This window comes from Trifolium pratense, linkage group LG1 (genome assembly GCF_020283565.1).
Source record: "Trifolium pratense cultivar HEN17-A07 linkage group LG1, ARS_RC_1.1, whole genome shotgun sequence".
NCBI lineage: Eukaryota > Viridiplantae > Streptophyta > Magnoliopsida > Fabales > Fabaceae > Trifolium > Trifolium pratense.
The window spans coordinates 6,529,115-6,547,666 of record NC_060059.1 but is presented as its reverse complement, the minus strand read 5'-3'; the positions used below and the strand labels follow the sequence as shown (position 1 = coordinate 6,547,666).

The following is an 18,552-nucleotide window of genomic DNA, read 5'->3' as shown; positions in this document are numbered from 1 at the left end:
AAGTAGTAATATATTTTGGTCCCCTTAAATATACGGTTGGAAGTTCAATTCCTAACTTATGCATACGAAAAATTCAGTTGAAAAAGAATAACGACAACAACCCGTGCATGAAATTAGTCATTACTAACGTGGCGAAAACCAAAGGAACTTATTGCATCGTCATCAGCTGAATATGCATACCGACAACAACCCGTGCATGAATTTTTTTTTGACAATAACTCGTGCATGAATTTAAGCGCATACATAAAGTGTTGTGAAAATACAAATACAAGTAACTACTCCACACAACACCGAAGCAATAAATCTTACAGAACTAAGTTCTTATTACTAACATCACATTAATCTCATCTCATTTCTTCCCCTTATTCAACAACAACAACAACAACAACAAAACTTGTCAATCACCGCCATACACGTGTACGGTGATTGACATGGATACTCCTCTTCTCTACGGCACGGCGGAGTCGTCATCGTTAATATTGGAGGAACACGGCGGTGACTACGTGGAAGTGAAAGGATTTCAACAAGCGAAGAAAGTTTTCGCGATTGAAACAGTTAGAATATGGAAAATTGCGTTGCCGATAGTTTTTAACATTTTGTGTCAATACGGTGTTAATTCTATCACCAACATTTTCGTTGGTCATCTCGGTGACATTGAACTCTCTGCTGTTTCTCTCATTAATTCTGTCATTGGCACTTTCGCTTTTGGTTTCATGGTATGTTTCCTTTTTCCCCTGTCTCTGTCTCTTCCTTTTAAGCTCATTTCTATTTTTTTACTGTTTTTTTGTCATTTCTATTTTATGGTACCTTAAATTTAGTTTCTTTTTTTTTGCTGGATTTGATTTTATTTATTTTCTCCTTGTTTTTGTTGAGTTTAAAAGAACAAGAAGGATTTTTTATTATAAAATTAAGCATTTAATGGTGTTAATCTATGAAGCACGGACAAAAGTAGGTGTGTCCTGGTGTAGGAAATGCTTCCATATCAAATTATGCCATTTTCTCAATTTATTATATGTATCAACGTGTCAGTGTACCTGTCATGTCTGGTGTCCGTGTATGTATTGGTGCTTCATGTAATAATAATTATATTTATTTAGTATTATACAAGAAGGATTTTGTTTTTTGTTTTTGGCTTTTGTTAATTATGAAGATGCAGAGCATTTATAGTGTATTCATGTTATCTTAACTGTAAAATTTGATTTTTCAGTGTCAAAAGTTGCATTTAAAGTTTTAAAGTTTTATTAGTGTTGTGTATTTATTGAATGTTTTTATGGCATGAAAACTTGAATTCAAAACAGGAACCAAATTGTATAGAAACTGGACTTGTTAACTAAATGTTGTTTTTTTAAGGACAAGTTTTGATGGTACTCTAGTAAAACTGTAGCTAGGTATGGGGAGTGCAACTGAGACGCTCTGCGGTCAAGCTTTTGGAGCTGGACAGGTTCATATGCTTGGTGTTTATATGCAACGGTCATGGATAATTTTATTGGTGACAAGTATTCTTCTATTGCCAATATATATTTTTGCTGCTCCAATTTTGAAACTACTTGGCCAACAGAAAGATATGGCTGATCTTGCTGGAAGTTTCGCACTTTTAGTAATTCCTCAATTTCTCTCACTTGCCTTCAATTTTCCAACCCAAAAGTTCCTTCAGGCTCAAAGTAAGGTTAATGTCATTGCATGGATTGGGTTAGTGGCTCTAATTTTGCATATTGGGCTGCTTTGGCTCTTGATTTATGTATTAGATTTAGGCTTAACCGGTGCAGCGATTGCATTCGATGTCACGAGTTGGGGAATTACGTTGGCTCAACTTGTTTATGTGGTGGGTTGGTGTAAGGATGGATGGAATGGATTGTCGTGGTTGGCTCTTAAGGATATATGGTCCTTTGTTAGGCTATCCATTGCGTCTGCTGTTATGCTTTGCCTTGAAGTTTGGTATATGATGAGCCTCATAGTTCTTGCCGGCCACCTTGATAATGCAATTATTGCCGTTGATTCCATCTCTATATGGTAAGATCATGGTTCCAGTTCCATTTTCCATTGCTGTAAGTGAATACAATATGATTTCATTGAAGTTGATAAATTCTAAATGAATTCTCTTTTCTTTAATTTTCTGCAACCAAGAGTTTGAAATTGTTGAGGGAATATGTCAAATACATAAACCAAGACAAAAGTTTCTTTCAAGTAGTTTTTAGTTTGATGTTGAAATTATGGATGTTTTGTAACCTTTTTGCTAATATATTCAATGACGTCTTATAGCATGAATTACAATGGATGGGAAGGCATGATCTTCATTGGAGTAAATGCAGCTATAAGGTATGCAATGCAGCCGAGAGTTGTCTTACTGTTGTTAGTTATTCCAATTGATGATTGATGAAATTCCAAGGTACCTTGATGCCAAATTCCTTGTTATGAGTGTCTGATCATGGTATGTGTCTATTAGCATTGGATTCTATACTCATGTTTGTTTCTTTTTCACCTTTGTACCTTTCTTGTTTTCAGTGTCAGAGTTTCCAACGAACTTGGACTTCGACATCCAAGAGCTGCCAAATACTCCGTCTATGTGACAGTCTTTCAATCTCTTTTCATTGGAATATTCTTCATGGGTGTTATTTTGCTAACTAAGGACTACTTTGCTATTGTTTTTACCAATAGCAAGACTTTGCAAGTGGCGGTTGCAAACCTAGGAAACCTCCTTGCGGTGACAATGGTTTTAAACAGCGTTCAACCGGTGATTTCAGGTATGAATATGTTACCATTTTCACTGTCTACTTCATGAAGAGTAACATAGCATCACTTCAGTTTATCTCCTATTCACCAATTTGAAATCATTCTTAAAGGTGTTGCTGTTGGAGGCGGGTGGCAGGCCTTGGTGGCTTACATCAACGTAGGTTGTTATTACTTGTTTGGGCTTCCACTAGGGTACCTTCTTGGTTACACTGCAGAATTGGGGGTTAAGGTAATGTATTCAAATCATTGTTTTCACTATTTTCAAAAATTTATTCTCTCTAGAAAGTAAATGTTGTTACTTGTTTAGAAAGGAAATGGGTCCTTACTTGTTTGCTGTTGAGTGAAAAATGTTGATTCCTGTTTTAATAAACTTCTCTATCCAAAGACTCATCGACCATTTTACGGGCAGATGATAAAAAGTAAAAACTGAAAAAAATAAAGAAATGGACAACTCTTTCTAATGATTCTGATTTTTTTTCTTTCTGGTTTAGGGACTTTGGGGAGGTATGATATGTGGAATTCTCCTCCAGACCTTGCTGCTGATGGGGATACTTTACAAAACCAATTGGAATAAAGAGGTAGGCAATACTTCTCATTTTAAGACTCATGTTGGATTTTTTCTTATCCTTAACTTTTCTCCTTCGATAGAACTAGCTTGAATGAGTTCGCAAATTGTTATTGATTTCTATCACTTATCTCTTCTCAATTGTAGGTGGATAATACAACTGCGCGAGTGCAGCAATGGGGTGGACAAGCCATAGAAGTTGACAAGACATTGGCTTCTGCATAAAGTTGCATATATCTCCCACTTCCGATTTGTTCTTAGTTTAATTAGGGATAATGGTCTCAAAAGTACTTTTTTGACCATTTTGCATTGTAATGTAGTAGTTGATTTCTTTCAATTAGGTACAGGACATAATCTGTCTTATGTGTTGCTGCTGAAATTGTGAAGACAGAAAAACATTCATATTTTTCATCTATCAATGGAAAATGCTAACAAGTGCTCTTAAGGCATTGCTCAAGGAATAAAAAGTGATGATTTTTGCATAGAAAATTATGTATTTAGTATTTTGACAAGCATTTGACTTGTATTTTCAAGATAAAATTTCTTTTTTTAGATTCCTTAAACAATGCCACAAGTGCACTTGTTAACCCTTAATTATATAGCATCTTAATGAACATTGGAATCATGAGTATTTTTCTTTTACACTTGAACGTCCATCTTTTGTTTTCTCTTTTCTATATTGTGAATGCAGGACTAGCCTAGTGAGAAAATGATTTATAGCATAAAATAATGTTAAAAATATCTGCAACAAACCAGCAGTGTTGTTGCTCCCTATTCATTATATATGCTTAATGTGAGTCATAAGAGGAGTATAGAGGATAGTGGCATGATGCATGATGCACCATTTTTTATGAGGTTAAGGCAGTCAAGGAATCTGAAGATGTAATAATGTAACTCTGAGAACATCAGTATCACAAATAGCTGAAGTTTGTTTCAAGTAACAGAAACCTCATAGATACAAGACCCTGCAAGTTTAACAGATACTAGTATATAACAAAAAGAAAGATTTTAAATACAAAAAAGGATTTCGAGAGGAGGAAATAGCAATTCAGATGTGTTTTTTAGATTTAAAAATATTGAACACTAATTGATGAAGTTATATTGGCACTGATGAGATGACTAGTGAACCAATTCACACATCATGAATTTCAAAGTACTAAACTAGACTGAGTTATTAAGCAATTCAAATGACATAACCCCCTTCAATTGAGAAAAGGAAAAGGATATCAGAAAGACAGAAACATAGAATTGAACACAATCAAACATCTACTGTATTTCATCTGCAGCTTTTCTGCATAAGTTTATCATGTTTTTAACCCCTCTCTTCCTTCACTGAATGTTTATTCTTATAGCTTTGAAATATTGAAGAAATCTAACATGATTTTAAACGTATGAAATTGAAGAGAAAAGATTAAACATTCCAAATGGGTGAAGAGTGGAAGATTGTGACAACAGGTAGTTCATTGTGGAGGGTAGAAAGGGAAAGGGGTCAAGTGACTATATAATGAGTAAAGTCCCACATCGCCTAATGCATAAACCAAATTAATCAGCTCGCCTATAAAATGAAATGACTTCTGACAGTAATAGCCACGGAGCCGTGTTGTGATGACATAGCGAACTATTCTTTCGCCTTTTACTAAAGAATACCGTGTCAGCGCAACAATTTGCGGCATACGCTAGTTTTTGGAAGAGTCCTCATTATCGAGGGCTCTGCAATATTAGTTCAAAAGTTTTCGTTTCTCCTATGATATAAGAAGCTTGCATCCTCTAGATTATCAGTGAGAAAATGATTTCTAGCATGTAGCTGGTAGAAACTTGCAGTGTTGCTGCTCCCTATTCATTAATATTTGCTTAGTTTAGAAAATTATTATAGCAATTTCAAGCGGTTTTTATCAATTCTAAAGAGACTAAGATCTTATGACATGCCACTTTGAATATACCAATCATGCCAAGTTTTTCTGTTAAAAACAGTTTCAATACTAAATGGCCCAACAATTTGCAACAAAGAGAGCTGTTTAATCTTGTTTCTAAAATAAAGCCACGAATATAATGATTTGTTACCTTAAATATGGAGAATAAGAGCCATTTTGTGATGAATTTCTTAACTACTTGTGAAAAATAGATATTAAAAGAATCTCTCAAGGGCAAAATGTGAAGTTTTCTGCACATTGTTAGTACTTAACTTTGCCATGGTATTAATAGCTGGTGAATGAAATCTTGTGACTTGGACTCTTCCTCACTTAACATTGAAAAAAAACATGCCATTGCTACCCATTTCTCTTGAAAATTGATGAAACTTTCATTGGAAAAAATCAGCCTTAAATTGACCAAGTCACGTGTGAGTAAATTTAAATTGTCTATTAATATTGGCCTGTTCATTCCAGCCCTTGTTTGTGATCAAACCATATAGATGTTATTCAAGTGTTCGAGTAGATGCCACGAAATATACGAGGGGCCATTTTGAGAACCATCCTTCTGAGAAATGAGGCTGCCATAAAAAGAAAACCAACTTATATTTTGTTTGGTTTGATGGTGGAAGTGGAAGTGTCATTATCGCGTCCCAATGAACTGAGCTTCCACGTCAATGTGGTTTCCTCCCATGATTTTGCTAAACGCGACACTGTTTGGTGGTTTCCTGCCGTTATTTTGCTCAATGCAACCCTGTTCCAAACATAGGCTTGTGTGTTTTTGTTGCAAAATTGGTTTTTATAAAATAATCTTAGTTAAAACTGAGTTGAATGTGAAATTATTTATATTTGGATACATGTACGTAAAAGTGCACAAACAATGTATTTCAAGATTACAAATCACTCTTGAAGTAAAAGCTTCAAATCCCTACTTAAGTTACCATTTTTGAAAGCTTATTAACTTAGAATGACCGTTAAGGTTGGACGGTTTTAAACTATCGTACTTATCGGTTACTCGTGATGATCAAGAAGTTTTGTTGCTAAAGTCTAGCAGAGAGACTCTAGGAAAGCAACACCAAGGTTCCTATGCTTCTCATACTCCTCTCTTCCCCTAGAAGCATGATTACTCAAAAAGCTGAAGCTTGTTTCAAGTAACAGAGAAACCTCACACATACAATAACATTGCTTCAGTTAGTTCAGTGAATGTTTATTGTTCTAGCTTTGAGACATTGAAGAAATCTAAAATGATAATAAACATATGAAATTAAAGAGAAAAGATTAAACATAGAAAAAAGGTGTGTGGACCATAGGTTGAATGAGTTAAGAATGAAAGATTGTGACAACACGTTGTTCATTGTGGAGGGTGGAAAGGGAAGGGGTCAAGTGAGTGGATAATGTGTATCTATGTTATAACTAAAGTCCCACATCGCCTAATACATAAACCAAACTAAGCAGCTTGCATATAAAATGAAACGACCTCTTCCTCGAATAATCACGGAGCCGTGTGATAATGACATAGCGAACTATTCTTTCGCCTTTTACTAAAGAATACCGTGTTAGCGTCACCATTTGCGGCATACGCTAGTTTTTGGAAGAGTCCTCTTCATTGAGGGCTCTGCAATATTAGTTCAATTTTTTTCTTTGTCATTTTTTGTTTTTATACTATCCATAACAATTGTTGTTTTGTATATTATTTTATATAAAACTAGCAGGATACCCGTGTGTCCGCACGGGAGTCGCGGCGCCGCTCCTCACTTGGTAGCATGAAATAATAATTTATTGGAAAGTAAATCAAAAGATAAAAATCAGAAAGGATATAATATTTGGTAAAAAAAATAGAAAAAAAATAATGGAAAAACCATCACCAAAAAATCTTAGGTATCCGTATTAATATAATATAAATTTTATTCAAAAAAAATATATAAATATAGATAATGTAGAAATTATGAAAAAATAGGCTACCTTATTAATATATTAGTAAAAACACAGGTATTGTAAAAATCACCAAAAACCTATGTCCATGTATTCAATATATGAATATAAATATAGTCCCGTAAAAATTATTAGAAAATAGGCAACCTTATTAATATTTTAGTGAAAATATAGGTCTCACAAAAATCATCAAAATAATTAGGTCACCGTATTAAATATTAAATATGAGTATAACCCGTAAAATTGTAAAAAAAAATAGACAACATAAAACATAGGTTTCCATGTTAATATATGAGTATAAATATATAGGTTCCGCATATATTATAAAAGAACATGCAAGCTTATTAATATGAGTAAAAAACATAGGTCCCACAAAAATTACACAAAACATTATGTCATTGTATTAACATATGAGTATAAATATAGGTCTAAAAAACTGAAAACTTTATTAATAAGAGTAAAAGCATATAGCCCAAACAGAAATCACACAAAAGATTAGATCATTGTATTAATATATGAGTATAAATATATGTCATGTAGAAATTATGAAAGAATTGACAACCTTATTAATATATTAATAAAAAACATAGGTCACATGATCTACTATAACCCGTAAAATTATAAAAAATTAAACAGCTTTATTAAAATATGACTAAAAATATAATCTTGTAGAAATAAAAAAGAAGTTATCGTATTAATATATGATTATAAATGTAGGTCCTACATAAATTATTAAAGAACAGAAAACCTTATTAATAAGAAGAAAAACATAGGTTCCTCAGAATTCACACAAAAGATTATGTCCCCGTATTAATATATGAGTATAACTCGTAAAATTAATAAAAATATATACAACTTTATTAATATATGAGTAAAAATATAAGATGCGTAGATATAACCACAAAAATTAGGTTTCCATATTAATATGAATATAACCCGTAAATTATTTAAAAAAATAGACAACATAATATATTAGTAAACACAAGTTCCGTGATACTAAATATAAATTCTGCATAATGTATTGATGGTCAATCTATTCCAAAAGAATGACCAATGTATTGATGACAAATGAATTTTTTGTTCCGGTAAAATAAAAGGGAATTTATTTCTCAAAAAATTAATTAGTCTTTATATCAACCACAAAATATCTTCCAAAAAAAAATCTTCTAAAAAAATGTCATTTATTTTTCAACTATTTTCAACTTTGTATTTAATTCTTATATTTTTTTTAAAACTAAAAGTATCATCCGCGCAACCTTGTAGAGACCAATCCCCTCGAGATGACTGAGAATTCTTATTGTTTAGTCTCATCATTTTTTCGGGAGTTTTTCAATTTTTCTCCCACCATATTCTCATATTAAATTAATTAAATATAGGACAAAACTTAGAAACAGTTCCGTTTTTCTCCCACCATATTCTCATATTAAATTAATTAAATATAGGACAAAACTTAGAAACAGTGTCATAGGTACTGTTGATATTGTTCACCAATTAAAACGCGACACCTGAATTAATTTATTCGTCATTAATAATTTATTAAACTCTGTCAGTTCACCGTTATCTAAAAATCTGAAAGTGAAACTCGGTTTTTAATTTCCGCCATTGTTATCAACATTGATTGTATCAATGAAAGTGAAATCAACAACAACAACAACAACAACAATATAAACATGACAATAACCCCCAACCAAGGAGAATCTTGCAGCCATATAACATGGAGAGGCTTTGATGAAAGGCCAACGAACTGAAATCATTTGAGTTCTCCCCTTGATGAAGATATATATATATATATATATATATATATATATATATATATATATATATATATATATATATATATATATATATATATATATATATGAGAATCTTGCAGCCATATGTTGTTAAGCCATAAGTTGGGATGGTGAAAAAGGAAGGGATGAATTGAAGGAAAGAGTAGTGGTGATCTCCATCGCTTTACTCTTCTCTTCCACTTGCTCGACGAAATTCGAATTGACAACATGAATTTTATTAAAATTGAAATTAGTGATATGAAATAAATTAATCCATGTGTCATGTTTTAATTGGTCACAATAAAAACCGTTTATATGGTTGTACAAAAAAAAAAACAGTTTCTCTGGAACTGTTTCTAAGTTTTGTTCTTAAATATATTTAGTTGAATTAAAAATCAACTTAATTGAATATTGGCTTGAAGTCCATAAATTAAGTTGATATTAAAAAAAATTCAAAAAAATATGTGTAGACAATTATAAAATAAACGGACAAATATAGCATTAATATTTTTTTTTTAGGTAATTAGTATTGCTGGCTTATTGATGAAAAATTTCCATATAAAAATTTTCAGAAACTAAAAAAACGAAAACATAAAATAAAAGGACAACTATTTTTGTTTTAAGTAAGATTAAAAAAAAATGTGTAGACAAATATAACATTAATATTTTATTTTTTTAGGTAATTAAAAAAATGGATTTGTAGATAAAAAGAAAAAAAAAGTGGCAGAAATAACAAATAAAGTGTGGTAATTTACAAACAAATAAAGTGAGGTAATTTGAATTTGGGTTACATATAAAAAATTGGATTTGTAGATAAAAAGAAAAAAAATTGTGGGAGTTTTTAGATAAAAAGAAGAAAAAAGTGGGAGAAGTGACAAATAAAGTGGGGTTTTGTGGTTGCAATTGGGCATTTAACTCATATTGATTATATGTTGATTACAAAAATATATCAAATTAATTGATATGGCTTAGTGGTTAATGTAATAAGAAGTGTAACTAAAGGTTAGGGGTTCGAATCTTGTTGAATTTTTTTTTAACATTTTAATATTCTATTAACTTTGGAATAAAGACACAAAATAACCTTAATTGAATGATGTGGCAACAAATTAAAAAGGGACAAACTTGGAATTTCTTATGTATATTCTTTTCTAATATAGGTAGATAGTCCTCTGCGATTACCGATCATGGCCCTCCTCTTTGATTTGGAAAACTCGTAACGAAGAATCCTTCAAAAATAATAGTCGCGCTCTCTAGAATATTCTTAGCCAAATAAATAATCTTTTACACTCTAGAATATTCGCAGTTAACCGTGATTGAGCGAGAGTAGTACAAGCATGAAATGAGTTGTATATTACCTGTACTTTTGAGTTGTATATTACAGTGTGATCATTAAGAACAATCTTAGTGCTTAGACACTAGTGTAGGCCACATGACCTATAGAAAGTGAGTGTTACTTCTGTTATCTTTCAAGGCATGGTGTAAGAAAGAGTTGCTTGTGCTACTGTTGGATATAGAAAAAAATGATCAGAGAATATTCAAGAGAAATGAAAGATTTCATGTCATGATGAGGAAGAGGGAGGTTTCTGCAGCTTGTGATGGAAGAAGCCTTTTAATGTACCTTAAAGTATAGGAAGCAATTATTAGCAATATCTGAAGCATAGTGGATATAATATATCGTAAACCAAGCACAAATGTATGTACATACCAATAAAAGAGGTCAAGTGAGTGTATCATGGGTATTTATGTTCTAAAGGAAGTCCCACATCGCCTAATTCATAAACCAAATTATGCAGCTCGCATATAAAAAGAAAGGACTTCTAAGAGGTATAACCACGGAGCCGTGTTGTGATGACATAGCGAACTATTCTTTCGCCTTTTACTAAAGAATACTGTGTCAGCGCAACAATTTGCGGCATACGCTAATTTTTGGAAGGGTCCTCTTTGTTGAGGGCTCTGCTATATTAGTTCAAAAGTTTTCCTTTCTCCTTGTGATATTCAAGCTTGCAAGGGCTATAGATTATTAGTGAGAAAATTATTTGTTGCATAATAGCTGGTAAAAACTTGCAGAGTTTCTGTTTTTATCAATTGTAAAGAGACTAAGATCTTAGGCAGATACTTTTTTCTTAAGGCATTCCACTTTGAATATACAAATCATGCCAAGTGTTTCTGTTAAAAACAGTGCAATACTAAATGGCCTAACAAGTTGCAACAAAGAGAGCTGTTTAACCTTGTTTCTAAATTAAAGCCATGAATATAATGATTTGTTACCCTAAATATGAAGAATAAGAGCCATTTTGTGATGAATTTCTTAACTAATACTTGTGAAAAATAAATATGAAAAGAATCTCTCAAGAATCAAGGGCAAAATGTGAAGTTTTCTGTACATTGTTAATACTTAACTTTGCCATGGTATTTATGAGTAAAAAAAAGGCATGGTAGCTGGTGAATGAAATCTTGTGACTTGGACTCTTCCTCACTTGAAATTAATAAAAACATGCCATTGCTACTTATATTTCTCTTGAAAATTGATGAAACTTTCATTGGAAAAATCAGCCTTAAATTGACTAAGTCACTTATGAGTAAATTTAAATTGTCTATTAATATTGGTCTGTTTATTCCAGCCCTTATTTGTGATCAAACCATATAGATGTTTTTAAGTGTTCGAGTAGATGACACGAAATATACGAGGGATCATTTTGACAACCATCCTTCAGTGAAACGACTCATGTTCCCAACAGAGGCTGCCATAAAAAGAAAACTAACTTGTAGCCTGTTCGGTTTGGTGGTGGAAGTGTCATTCTCGCGTCCCAATGAATTGAGCTTCCACGTCAATGTGGTTTCCTTCAGTGATTTTGCTAAACGTGACACTATTCAGTGGTTTCCTGCCGTTATTTTGCTCAACACAACGCTGTTCCAAACATAGACTCGTGTGTTTTTGTTGCCAAATTGGTTTTATAAATTAATCTTAGTTAAAACTGAGTTGAATGGGAAATTATTTATATTTGGAAATATATTTCAAGATAACAAATCACTCTTGAAGTAAAAGCTTCAAATCCCTACTTAAGTTACCATTTTTGGAAGCTTATTAACTTATCAGTTACTCGTGATGATCAAAAAGTTTTGTTGGTAAAGTCTAGAAGAGGGACTCTAGGAAAGCAACACCAAAGTTCCTATGCTTCTCATACCCCTCTCTTCCCCTAGAAGCAAGATGATTACTCAAATAGCTGAAGCTTGTTTCAAGTAACAGAAACCTCACTCATACAATAAGTCAATAACATTGCTTCAGTGAATGTTTATTGTTCCAGCTTTGAGACATTGAAGAAATCTAAAATGATAATATACATATGAAATTGAAGAAAAAAGATTAAACATAGAAAAAAGGCGTATGGATCAAAGGTTGAATGAGTGAAATATTGTGACAACATGTTGTTCATTGTGGAGGGTGGAAAGGGAAGAGGGTCAAGTGAGTGGATAATGTGTATCAATGTTCTAACTGAAGTCCCACATCGCCAACCAAACTAAGCAGCTTGCCTATAAAATGAAACGACCTCTTTCATAAAAATCACGGAGCCGTGTGATGATGACATAGCGAACTATTCTTTCGCCTTTTACTAAAGAATACCGTGTCAGCGTCATAATTTGCGGTATACGCTAGTTTTTGGAAGAGTCCTCTTCATAGAGGGCTCTGCAATAATAGTCCAATTATTTTTCTTATTTTCTATTTTATGTTATTTGAAATTTGATTTGTATTGCTACACATACATTTTATGATGTATTGTTATATGATTTTATTGGATGTATGTATTCTGTTTCTATATATAAGGGAGTATAAAATAATTTATATTATGTATTATGTATATTTAAATTCAATAATTAATCTAGGATTAAGAATCCTAATCCTATCAATTTTTAGGCTATCCTTATAGATATTTAACGGCCCATAATAAAATATTAAATTAATATATAATAGAGTTTTTTTTTTTGTTGAAGAGAGTAAATTATTATCTATCACAATGTCATCTAATACTTAAAATTGTATTTCTATAAGTTGTCACTTTTATTTTTATAAACTTACCTTAATAAGATTATAAATAATACATACAAATTTATCTATTTATATAAACTGTTTTAAATAAGTTAAAAAATAAATCAAACCAAACATATTCTTGTTCCATGTTTAAGTCAAATATATTTTAAGTTTGGTTATATACTTATATATAAGACTCAATTGGGGTATCAGGATTCCATGCATTCAAATTTTTGGTGCAGTCACTTGATTTACAGCCGTCCGATCAAGATCAGACGGTCATGATTTAAAATTGTATTTATTAACTGCATTTATCTAAACCGTTCGATTGTGATCGGACAGCTATAAAACGACTGCACATGATCCATTTCCCTACATATCATGATAGTTCTAGAACTCTCTTCCAACACGCCTGACAAAGATCACTCTCCTTCACGTACACTACAAGATGTCAATAGATTACATAATTAACTTCACAAAGTCTTACTTATAAGCAAGAACCCAAAAAATGGCTATGCATTATTAAAGATCGAAAAAAAAAAAACTCTTGCAATTTGCAAAAAGAAACGTACCTACTTAACAACTCCTTTATCTGCTAAAGTTTTCAAGAACAAAAGTTTCATTCATTAAAAAAGTTTGAATCTACTAACAATTACCAGAATTCACTATTGTTGGGTTTTTGTAAGTTGGCTACATTTTACAAAAACATATTTTAGCCAAGTGTTGAGACAAGTGTGCTGACCCCAAGTGTTGTGACAAATGTTGTGACACTTTGGAACAACACCTGACTCTGTTCCTACGCGCGCCAGCTGGATGTTTTTATTTTCTACTCAATCTTTTGAAGATCTGTTTGAAGAATTTGTTCAAGGTATCTTGCAGAAGAAGGCGCACGTGTTTAATGTGATTCAAGAGGCAGCTAAACCCTAGTTTTATTTTCCAAAGGAATTATATTTTTGGAAAATATATTTTTGCGGTTTCAAAAATATAACTATTATTTTCAAAAATATACCACTGCTGCCGCAATTCTAGAAGCCCTAATTTTGTCTTGAAGCCCAAGTCATTCTACTGCTATAAATACGAAGGCAAGCATATGGTTTCAAGCATCTAAAATCGTGTTTTACAAAGCGTGTGTTTTTAGGATTTTAGAGTGTTAATTGTGAGCCTATCTTGTGTCTCATTGATGCAAGCTTAGGACCTGAGTGTTATTGAGTTGTAAGTGTGAACTTCTCCTAAGCTTTGAAGTACGGAGATTGTTCTATTGTGTTGTGTGGTTTACTCGCAAGCTTTTAAGCAAGAGTGAATCCTAGTTTTTAGGAGTGTGTCTCCAATCGTTGTAGTCGTCTGAATTGAATAGCAGCGCTGTCTGTGTTGCTAAGGTGGGAATTGGGACGGGGTCTCATATCTAGGAGTTCCTAGGTAGAAGGGTCATTGGGTAGTGATTAAGTGAGAAGTTGTAAACGGGTGAGTTTAGCTTCGAAGTAATACTGCTGATAGTGGACTTCATTCCTGGATTGGTATCCCCCAGAGTAGGCTTTAGGCTGAACTGGGTTAACAACTCTTGTGTGTTATTTACTTTACTGTTTGTATTGTTTTATGTTATTTGCTCTGTTTATAGACAAGTGTTGGCACACCAGTAACAACATCTGTCTACAACAGACAAGTGTTGCTACACCTTGAGCAACACCTGTCCACTGTGTGCCAGGAATTTCAATTGGCATCAGAGCAGGCACCCTGTTCTGAATTTTAGGGTGAGCTCCAGGGAAACTTTTTCTGGCAAGGATGGACAAAGAAGGAGGTTTTGTTACCAGACCACCTCTCTTGGTAGGCGCTTCAAACTATGACTATTGGAAGTCCCGCATGATGGCCTTCCTAAAACAAATTGATAGCAAGACATGGAAGGCAATTCTGAGAGGATGGACTCCACCTATGAAGATGGACAAAGATGGTAAACCAACTCTTGAGTTGAAATCTGCTGAAGAATGGTCCAAAGAAGAAGATGAGCTTGCTCTTGCAAACTCAAAAGCATTATATGCGCTATATAATGGTGTTGACAAGCACATATTCAGACTCATCAAAAAGTGTGTCTGTGCTAAGGAAGCTTGGACAATTCTTGAGACTGTTCATGAAGGTACCTCTAAAGTGAAGATGTCAAAACTTCAACTCCTAACAACTAAGTTTGAGAATCTAAGAATGAATGATGATGAAACCATTCAGGATTTTCACATGACCATACTTGATTTTGACAATCAATTTGATGCCTTGGGTGAAAAGATACCTGAAGAAAAGCTGGTAAGAAAAATGCTTAGGTCTCTACCTAAGAAGTTTGACATGAAAGTCACAGCTATAGAAGAAGCAAAGGATATCACAGATATGAAGCTAGATGAACTAGTTGGTTCACTACAAACCTATGAGGTAGCCACAAATGAAAAGATGGATAAGAAAAACAAAAGTATTGCTTTTGTTTCAAATGCTGAGGAAGAAGATCAACTGAGTGACACAGAATCTGAACAAAGCATCTCTGATGCAATGGTTCTTCTGGGAAAACAATTTAATAAGGTGCTAAAGAGAATGGACAAACGCTCTAAGACAGGTGCAGCTGACATTGGTCGCAACACTTACAGGAATTTCAGAAAACCTGTAACAGATGAGAAATCAGCTCCAAATAAAGGTGTTCAATGCCATGAATGTGAGGGGTTTGGTCACATTAGAAGTGAATGTGGTACCTTTCTGAAGAAACAAAAGAAGGGGTTAACTGTAACTTGGTCAGATGAAGATTCTGAAGGAGAAACTGATACTGCAAAGGCTATACATGTATTGACAAGTGTTTGCACATCTGACACTGAATCATGTGAAGAAGAACTGACCTTTGATGAGCTTGCTGAATCATATAAAAAGCTGTGTCTGAAGAGTGCAGAAGTCTGCAGAGTCTCTGAAGAGCAAAAAGAGACAATCACTAAGTTGCAAACTGAGAGAGCTGCTAATATGTCAAGAATCTCTGAATTTAGTACTAAATGGGAAGATAGTTTAAAGATCATTGAGGAACAGAAGGCAACTATCATCAACTTAGAAGCTGACAAGATCAAACAGCTGACTGAAATAGCCCATCTAAATGAAGAGGTAACTGAATTAAACTCTCATCTTGAGAATTTAAAGAAGCATGTTCTTAGGCTATTTAAAGGAAGTGATCTAGATGAAATCCTGGAAACTCTGGCTGTTCCTAGCAAATCCAAAACTGGTATTGGGTATGAATACAAAAATGTTAATAGGATTATGGATTACAACAAAGAGGGGAAATATATGCCTGAGATAAGTAAACAACCACCTCCAAAAATGCATGACAGGATGTCGCCACACCTGTCTCCCAGACAGCAGAGACAAGTGTTGCCACATGTGGCACCACATCAGCAAAGATGGCAGAGACCTAGGTTTATACCTAGACCAAGAAGCAGGTACCATTCATGGAGATGTCATCACTGTGGAAGAAAGGGGCACATAAGGCCTTACTGCTACAAACTATATGGATATCCAAGTGAAATTCCACAAGAATCTGATCAATCCATCACTAAAACAAAGATGGAATGGAAGCAAAAAGATGATACAACAAATACCAAGGAGTATACAGCTGAAAGCAGTGGGAAAAGTTTGATTGCTCATACATCTCTCAGAGCATCATCAAAAGAAGATTGGTACTTTGATAGTGGTTGTTCCAGACACATGACTGGTGTTGAAAAGTATTTGAAAGAGGTAAAATCCTATGCCACAAGCTTTGTGACATTTGGAGATGGAGCAAAGGGGGAAATCAAAGGTATTGGAAGACTGATTGACCATGGTCTACCAAAACTTGAAAATGTTCTCCTTGTAAAAGGACTAACTGCCAATCTAATTAGTATAAGCCAACTATGTGATCAAGGCATGAGAGTCAACTTTACAAAAAATGAATGTCTAGTCAGCAATAATGAAGGAAACATCCTTATGAAGGGTGTTAGATCAAAAGATAATTGCTACTTGTGGACCCCCCTTGAAGAAGGTAATGTATCTACATGTCTCTTAACTAAAAATGAAGAGGTTAAGCTGTGGCATCAAAAATTAGGACACCTTAACCTGAAGAGCATGAAGAGAGTCATATCAGAAGAAGCTGTCAGAGGACTACCAATCTTACAGATACAGGAAGGCAATATCTGTGGTGAATGTCAGATTGGGAAGCAAACCAAAGTGTCGCACCAAAAGTTGCAACACTTGTCCACCTCTAGAGTTCTTGAGTTACTACATATGGATCTGATGGGTCCCATACAAGTTGAGAGTCTTGGAGGTAAGAAATATGTTCTTGTTATTGTTGATGATTTCTCTAGGTATACTTGGGTGAATTTCATTAGGGAAAAATCTGAGACTTTTGAAGAATTCAAAAATCTTTGTGTACAACTTCAAAAAGAGAAAGACTGTGGTATTGTAAGAATCAGAAGTGACCATGGTAAGGAATTTGAAAACTCTAAATTTGCTGATTTTTGTGCTGCTGAAGGAATAATTCATGAATTTTCTTCACCAATTACACCTCAACAAAATGGTGTGGTTGAAAGAAAGAATAGAACCTTACAGGAATCTGCTAGAGTAATGTTGCATGCCAAAAATGTTCCTTACAAGTTCTGGGCTGAAGCCATGAATACAGCATGTTACATTCACAATAGAGTAACATTAAGGAAAGGTACTGCTACAACATTGTATGAACTATGGAAGAATAGGAAGCCTACTGTGAAGTACTTCCATGTGTTTGGGTCAAAATGTTATATTTTGGCAGATAGAGAACCTAGGAGAAAATTGGATCCCAAAAGTGATGAGGGGATATTTTTAGGTTACTCAACCAACAACAGAGCATACAGGGTTTTTAACTCCAGAACAAGAACCATGATGGAATCAATTAATGTTGTTGTTGATGACAGTGATACAACAAGTGCAGATCCAGCTGAAGAGACAGATGTCATAACACCTGTCCCAACACCTGATGATGATCAAACTGAACCTGAACCTGATCAACATTCTGAGTCTACTACAGAGGTTCCTAGACCAAACAAGGGACCATCTACTAGAACACAGAAGAATCATCCTCTGGAACTTGTCATTGGAAATCCAAATCAAGGAATTGCAACAAGAAGATCAAAAGAAGCAATTTCCAATTCATGTTTCATATCAAAGATTGAACCAAAGAATGTTAAAGAAGCTTTGAGTGATGAATACTGGATCAATGCTATGCAGGAGGAACTAACTCAGTTCAAAAGAAGTGAGGTATGGGATCTAGTACCTAGACCAAATGGTATAAATGTTATTGGTACAAAGTGGGTGTACAAGAACAAAACTGATGAAAATGGTGATATTACTAGAAATAAAGCCAGACTTGTAGCACAAGGATACACCCAGATAGAAGGAGTAGATTTTGATGAGACTTTTGCTCCAGTTGCTCGCTTGGAGTCCATAAGATTACTCTTGGCTGTGGCATGCATTTTGAAATTCAAGCTATATCAAATGGATGTAAAAAGTGCATTCCTAAATGGCTATCTAAATGAAGAGGTATATGTTGAGCAACCAAAAGGGTTTGTAGATCCAAGCTTTCCTAACCATGTTTACAAA

At 33.8% G+C, this 18,552-nt stretch overlaps 1 protein-coding gene and 4 non-coding genes across 5 annotated transcripts; all 5 read left to right on the top strand.

Moving 5' to 3' along the window:
• The first annotated feature begins 277 nt into the window (after positions 1 to 277).
• On the top strand, positions 278 to 3,899 carry LOC123914162 (protein DETOXIFICATION 35-like). The gene is made up of 7 exons (XM_045965191.1): positions 278 to 716; positions 1,385 to 2,010; positions 2,260 to 2,316; positions 2,503 to 2,741; positions 2,841 to 2,959; positions 3,222 to 3,308; positions 3,443 to 3,899. The coding sequence occupies exons 1-7, from the start codon at positions 432 to 434 to the stop codon at positions 3,518 to 3,520; spliced, it is 1,491 nt and encodes a 496-aa protein (XP_045821147.1). The 5' UTR covers positions 278 to 431; the 3' UTR covers positions 3,521 to 3,899.
• A 989-nt stretch (positions 3,900 to 4,888) lies between these two features.
• LOC123903333 lies at positions 4,889 to 5,005 on the top strand. Its single transcript, XR_006807915.1, has one exon. It is a non-coding gene; the product is annotated as a U5 spliceosomal RNA (small nuclear RNA).
• A 1,695-nt stretch (positions 5,006 to 6,700) lies between these two features.
• LOC123903338 lies at positions 6,701 to 6,817 on the top strand. The gene has a single exon (XR_006807920.1). It is a non-coding gene; the product is annotated as a U5 spliceosomal RNA (small nuclear RNA).
• Positions 6,818 to 10,742: 3,925 nt separating this feature from the next.
• On the top strand, positions 10,743 to 10,859 carry LOC123903337. The gene has a single exon (XR_006807919.1). It is a non-coding gene; the product is annotated as a U5 spliceosomal RNA (small nuclear RNA).
• A 1,615-nt stretch (positions 10,860 to 12,474) lies between these two features.
• LOC123903334 lies at positions 12,475 to 12,591 on the top strand. Its single transcript, XR_006807916.1, has one exon. It is a non-coding gene; the product is annotated as a U5 spliceosomal RNA (small nuclear RNA).
• The last annotated feature ends 5,961 nt before the right edge of the window (positions 12,592 to 18,552 follow it).

What these genes read in the sequence shown, in the direction of transcription:
- LOC123914162 (XM_045965191.1), top strand. Translation starts at nt 432, where the DNA reads ATGGATACTCCTCTTCTCTACGGCACGGCGGAGTCGTCATCGTTAATA. An exon ending in CTTTCGCTTTTGGTTTCATG is followed by an intron (nt 717 to 1,384) that starts GTATGTTTCCTT and finishes GTAAAACTGTAG; the next exon opens with CTAGGTATGGGGAGTGCAAC. An exon ending in GTTGATTCCATCTCTATATG is followed by an intron (nt 2,011 to 2,259) that starts GTAAGATCATGG and finishes GACGTCTTATAG; the next exon opens with CATGAATTACAATGGATGGG.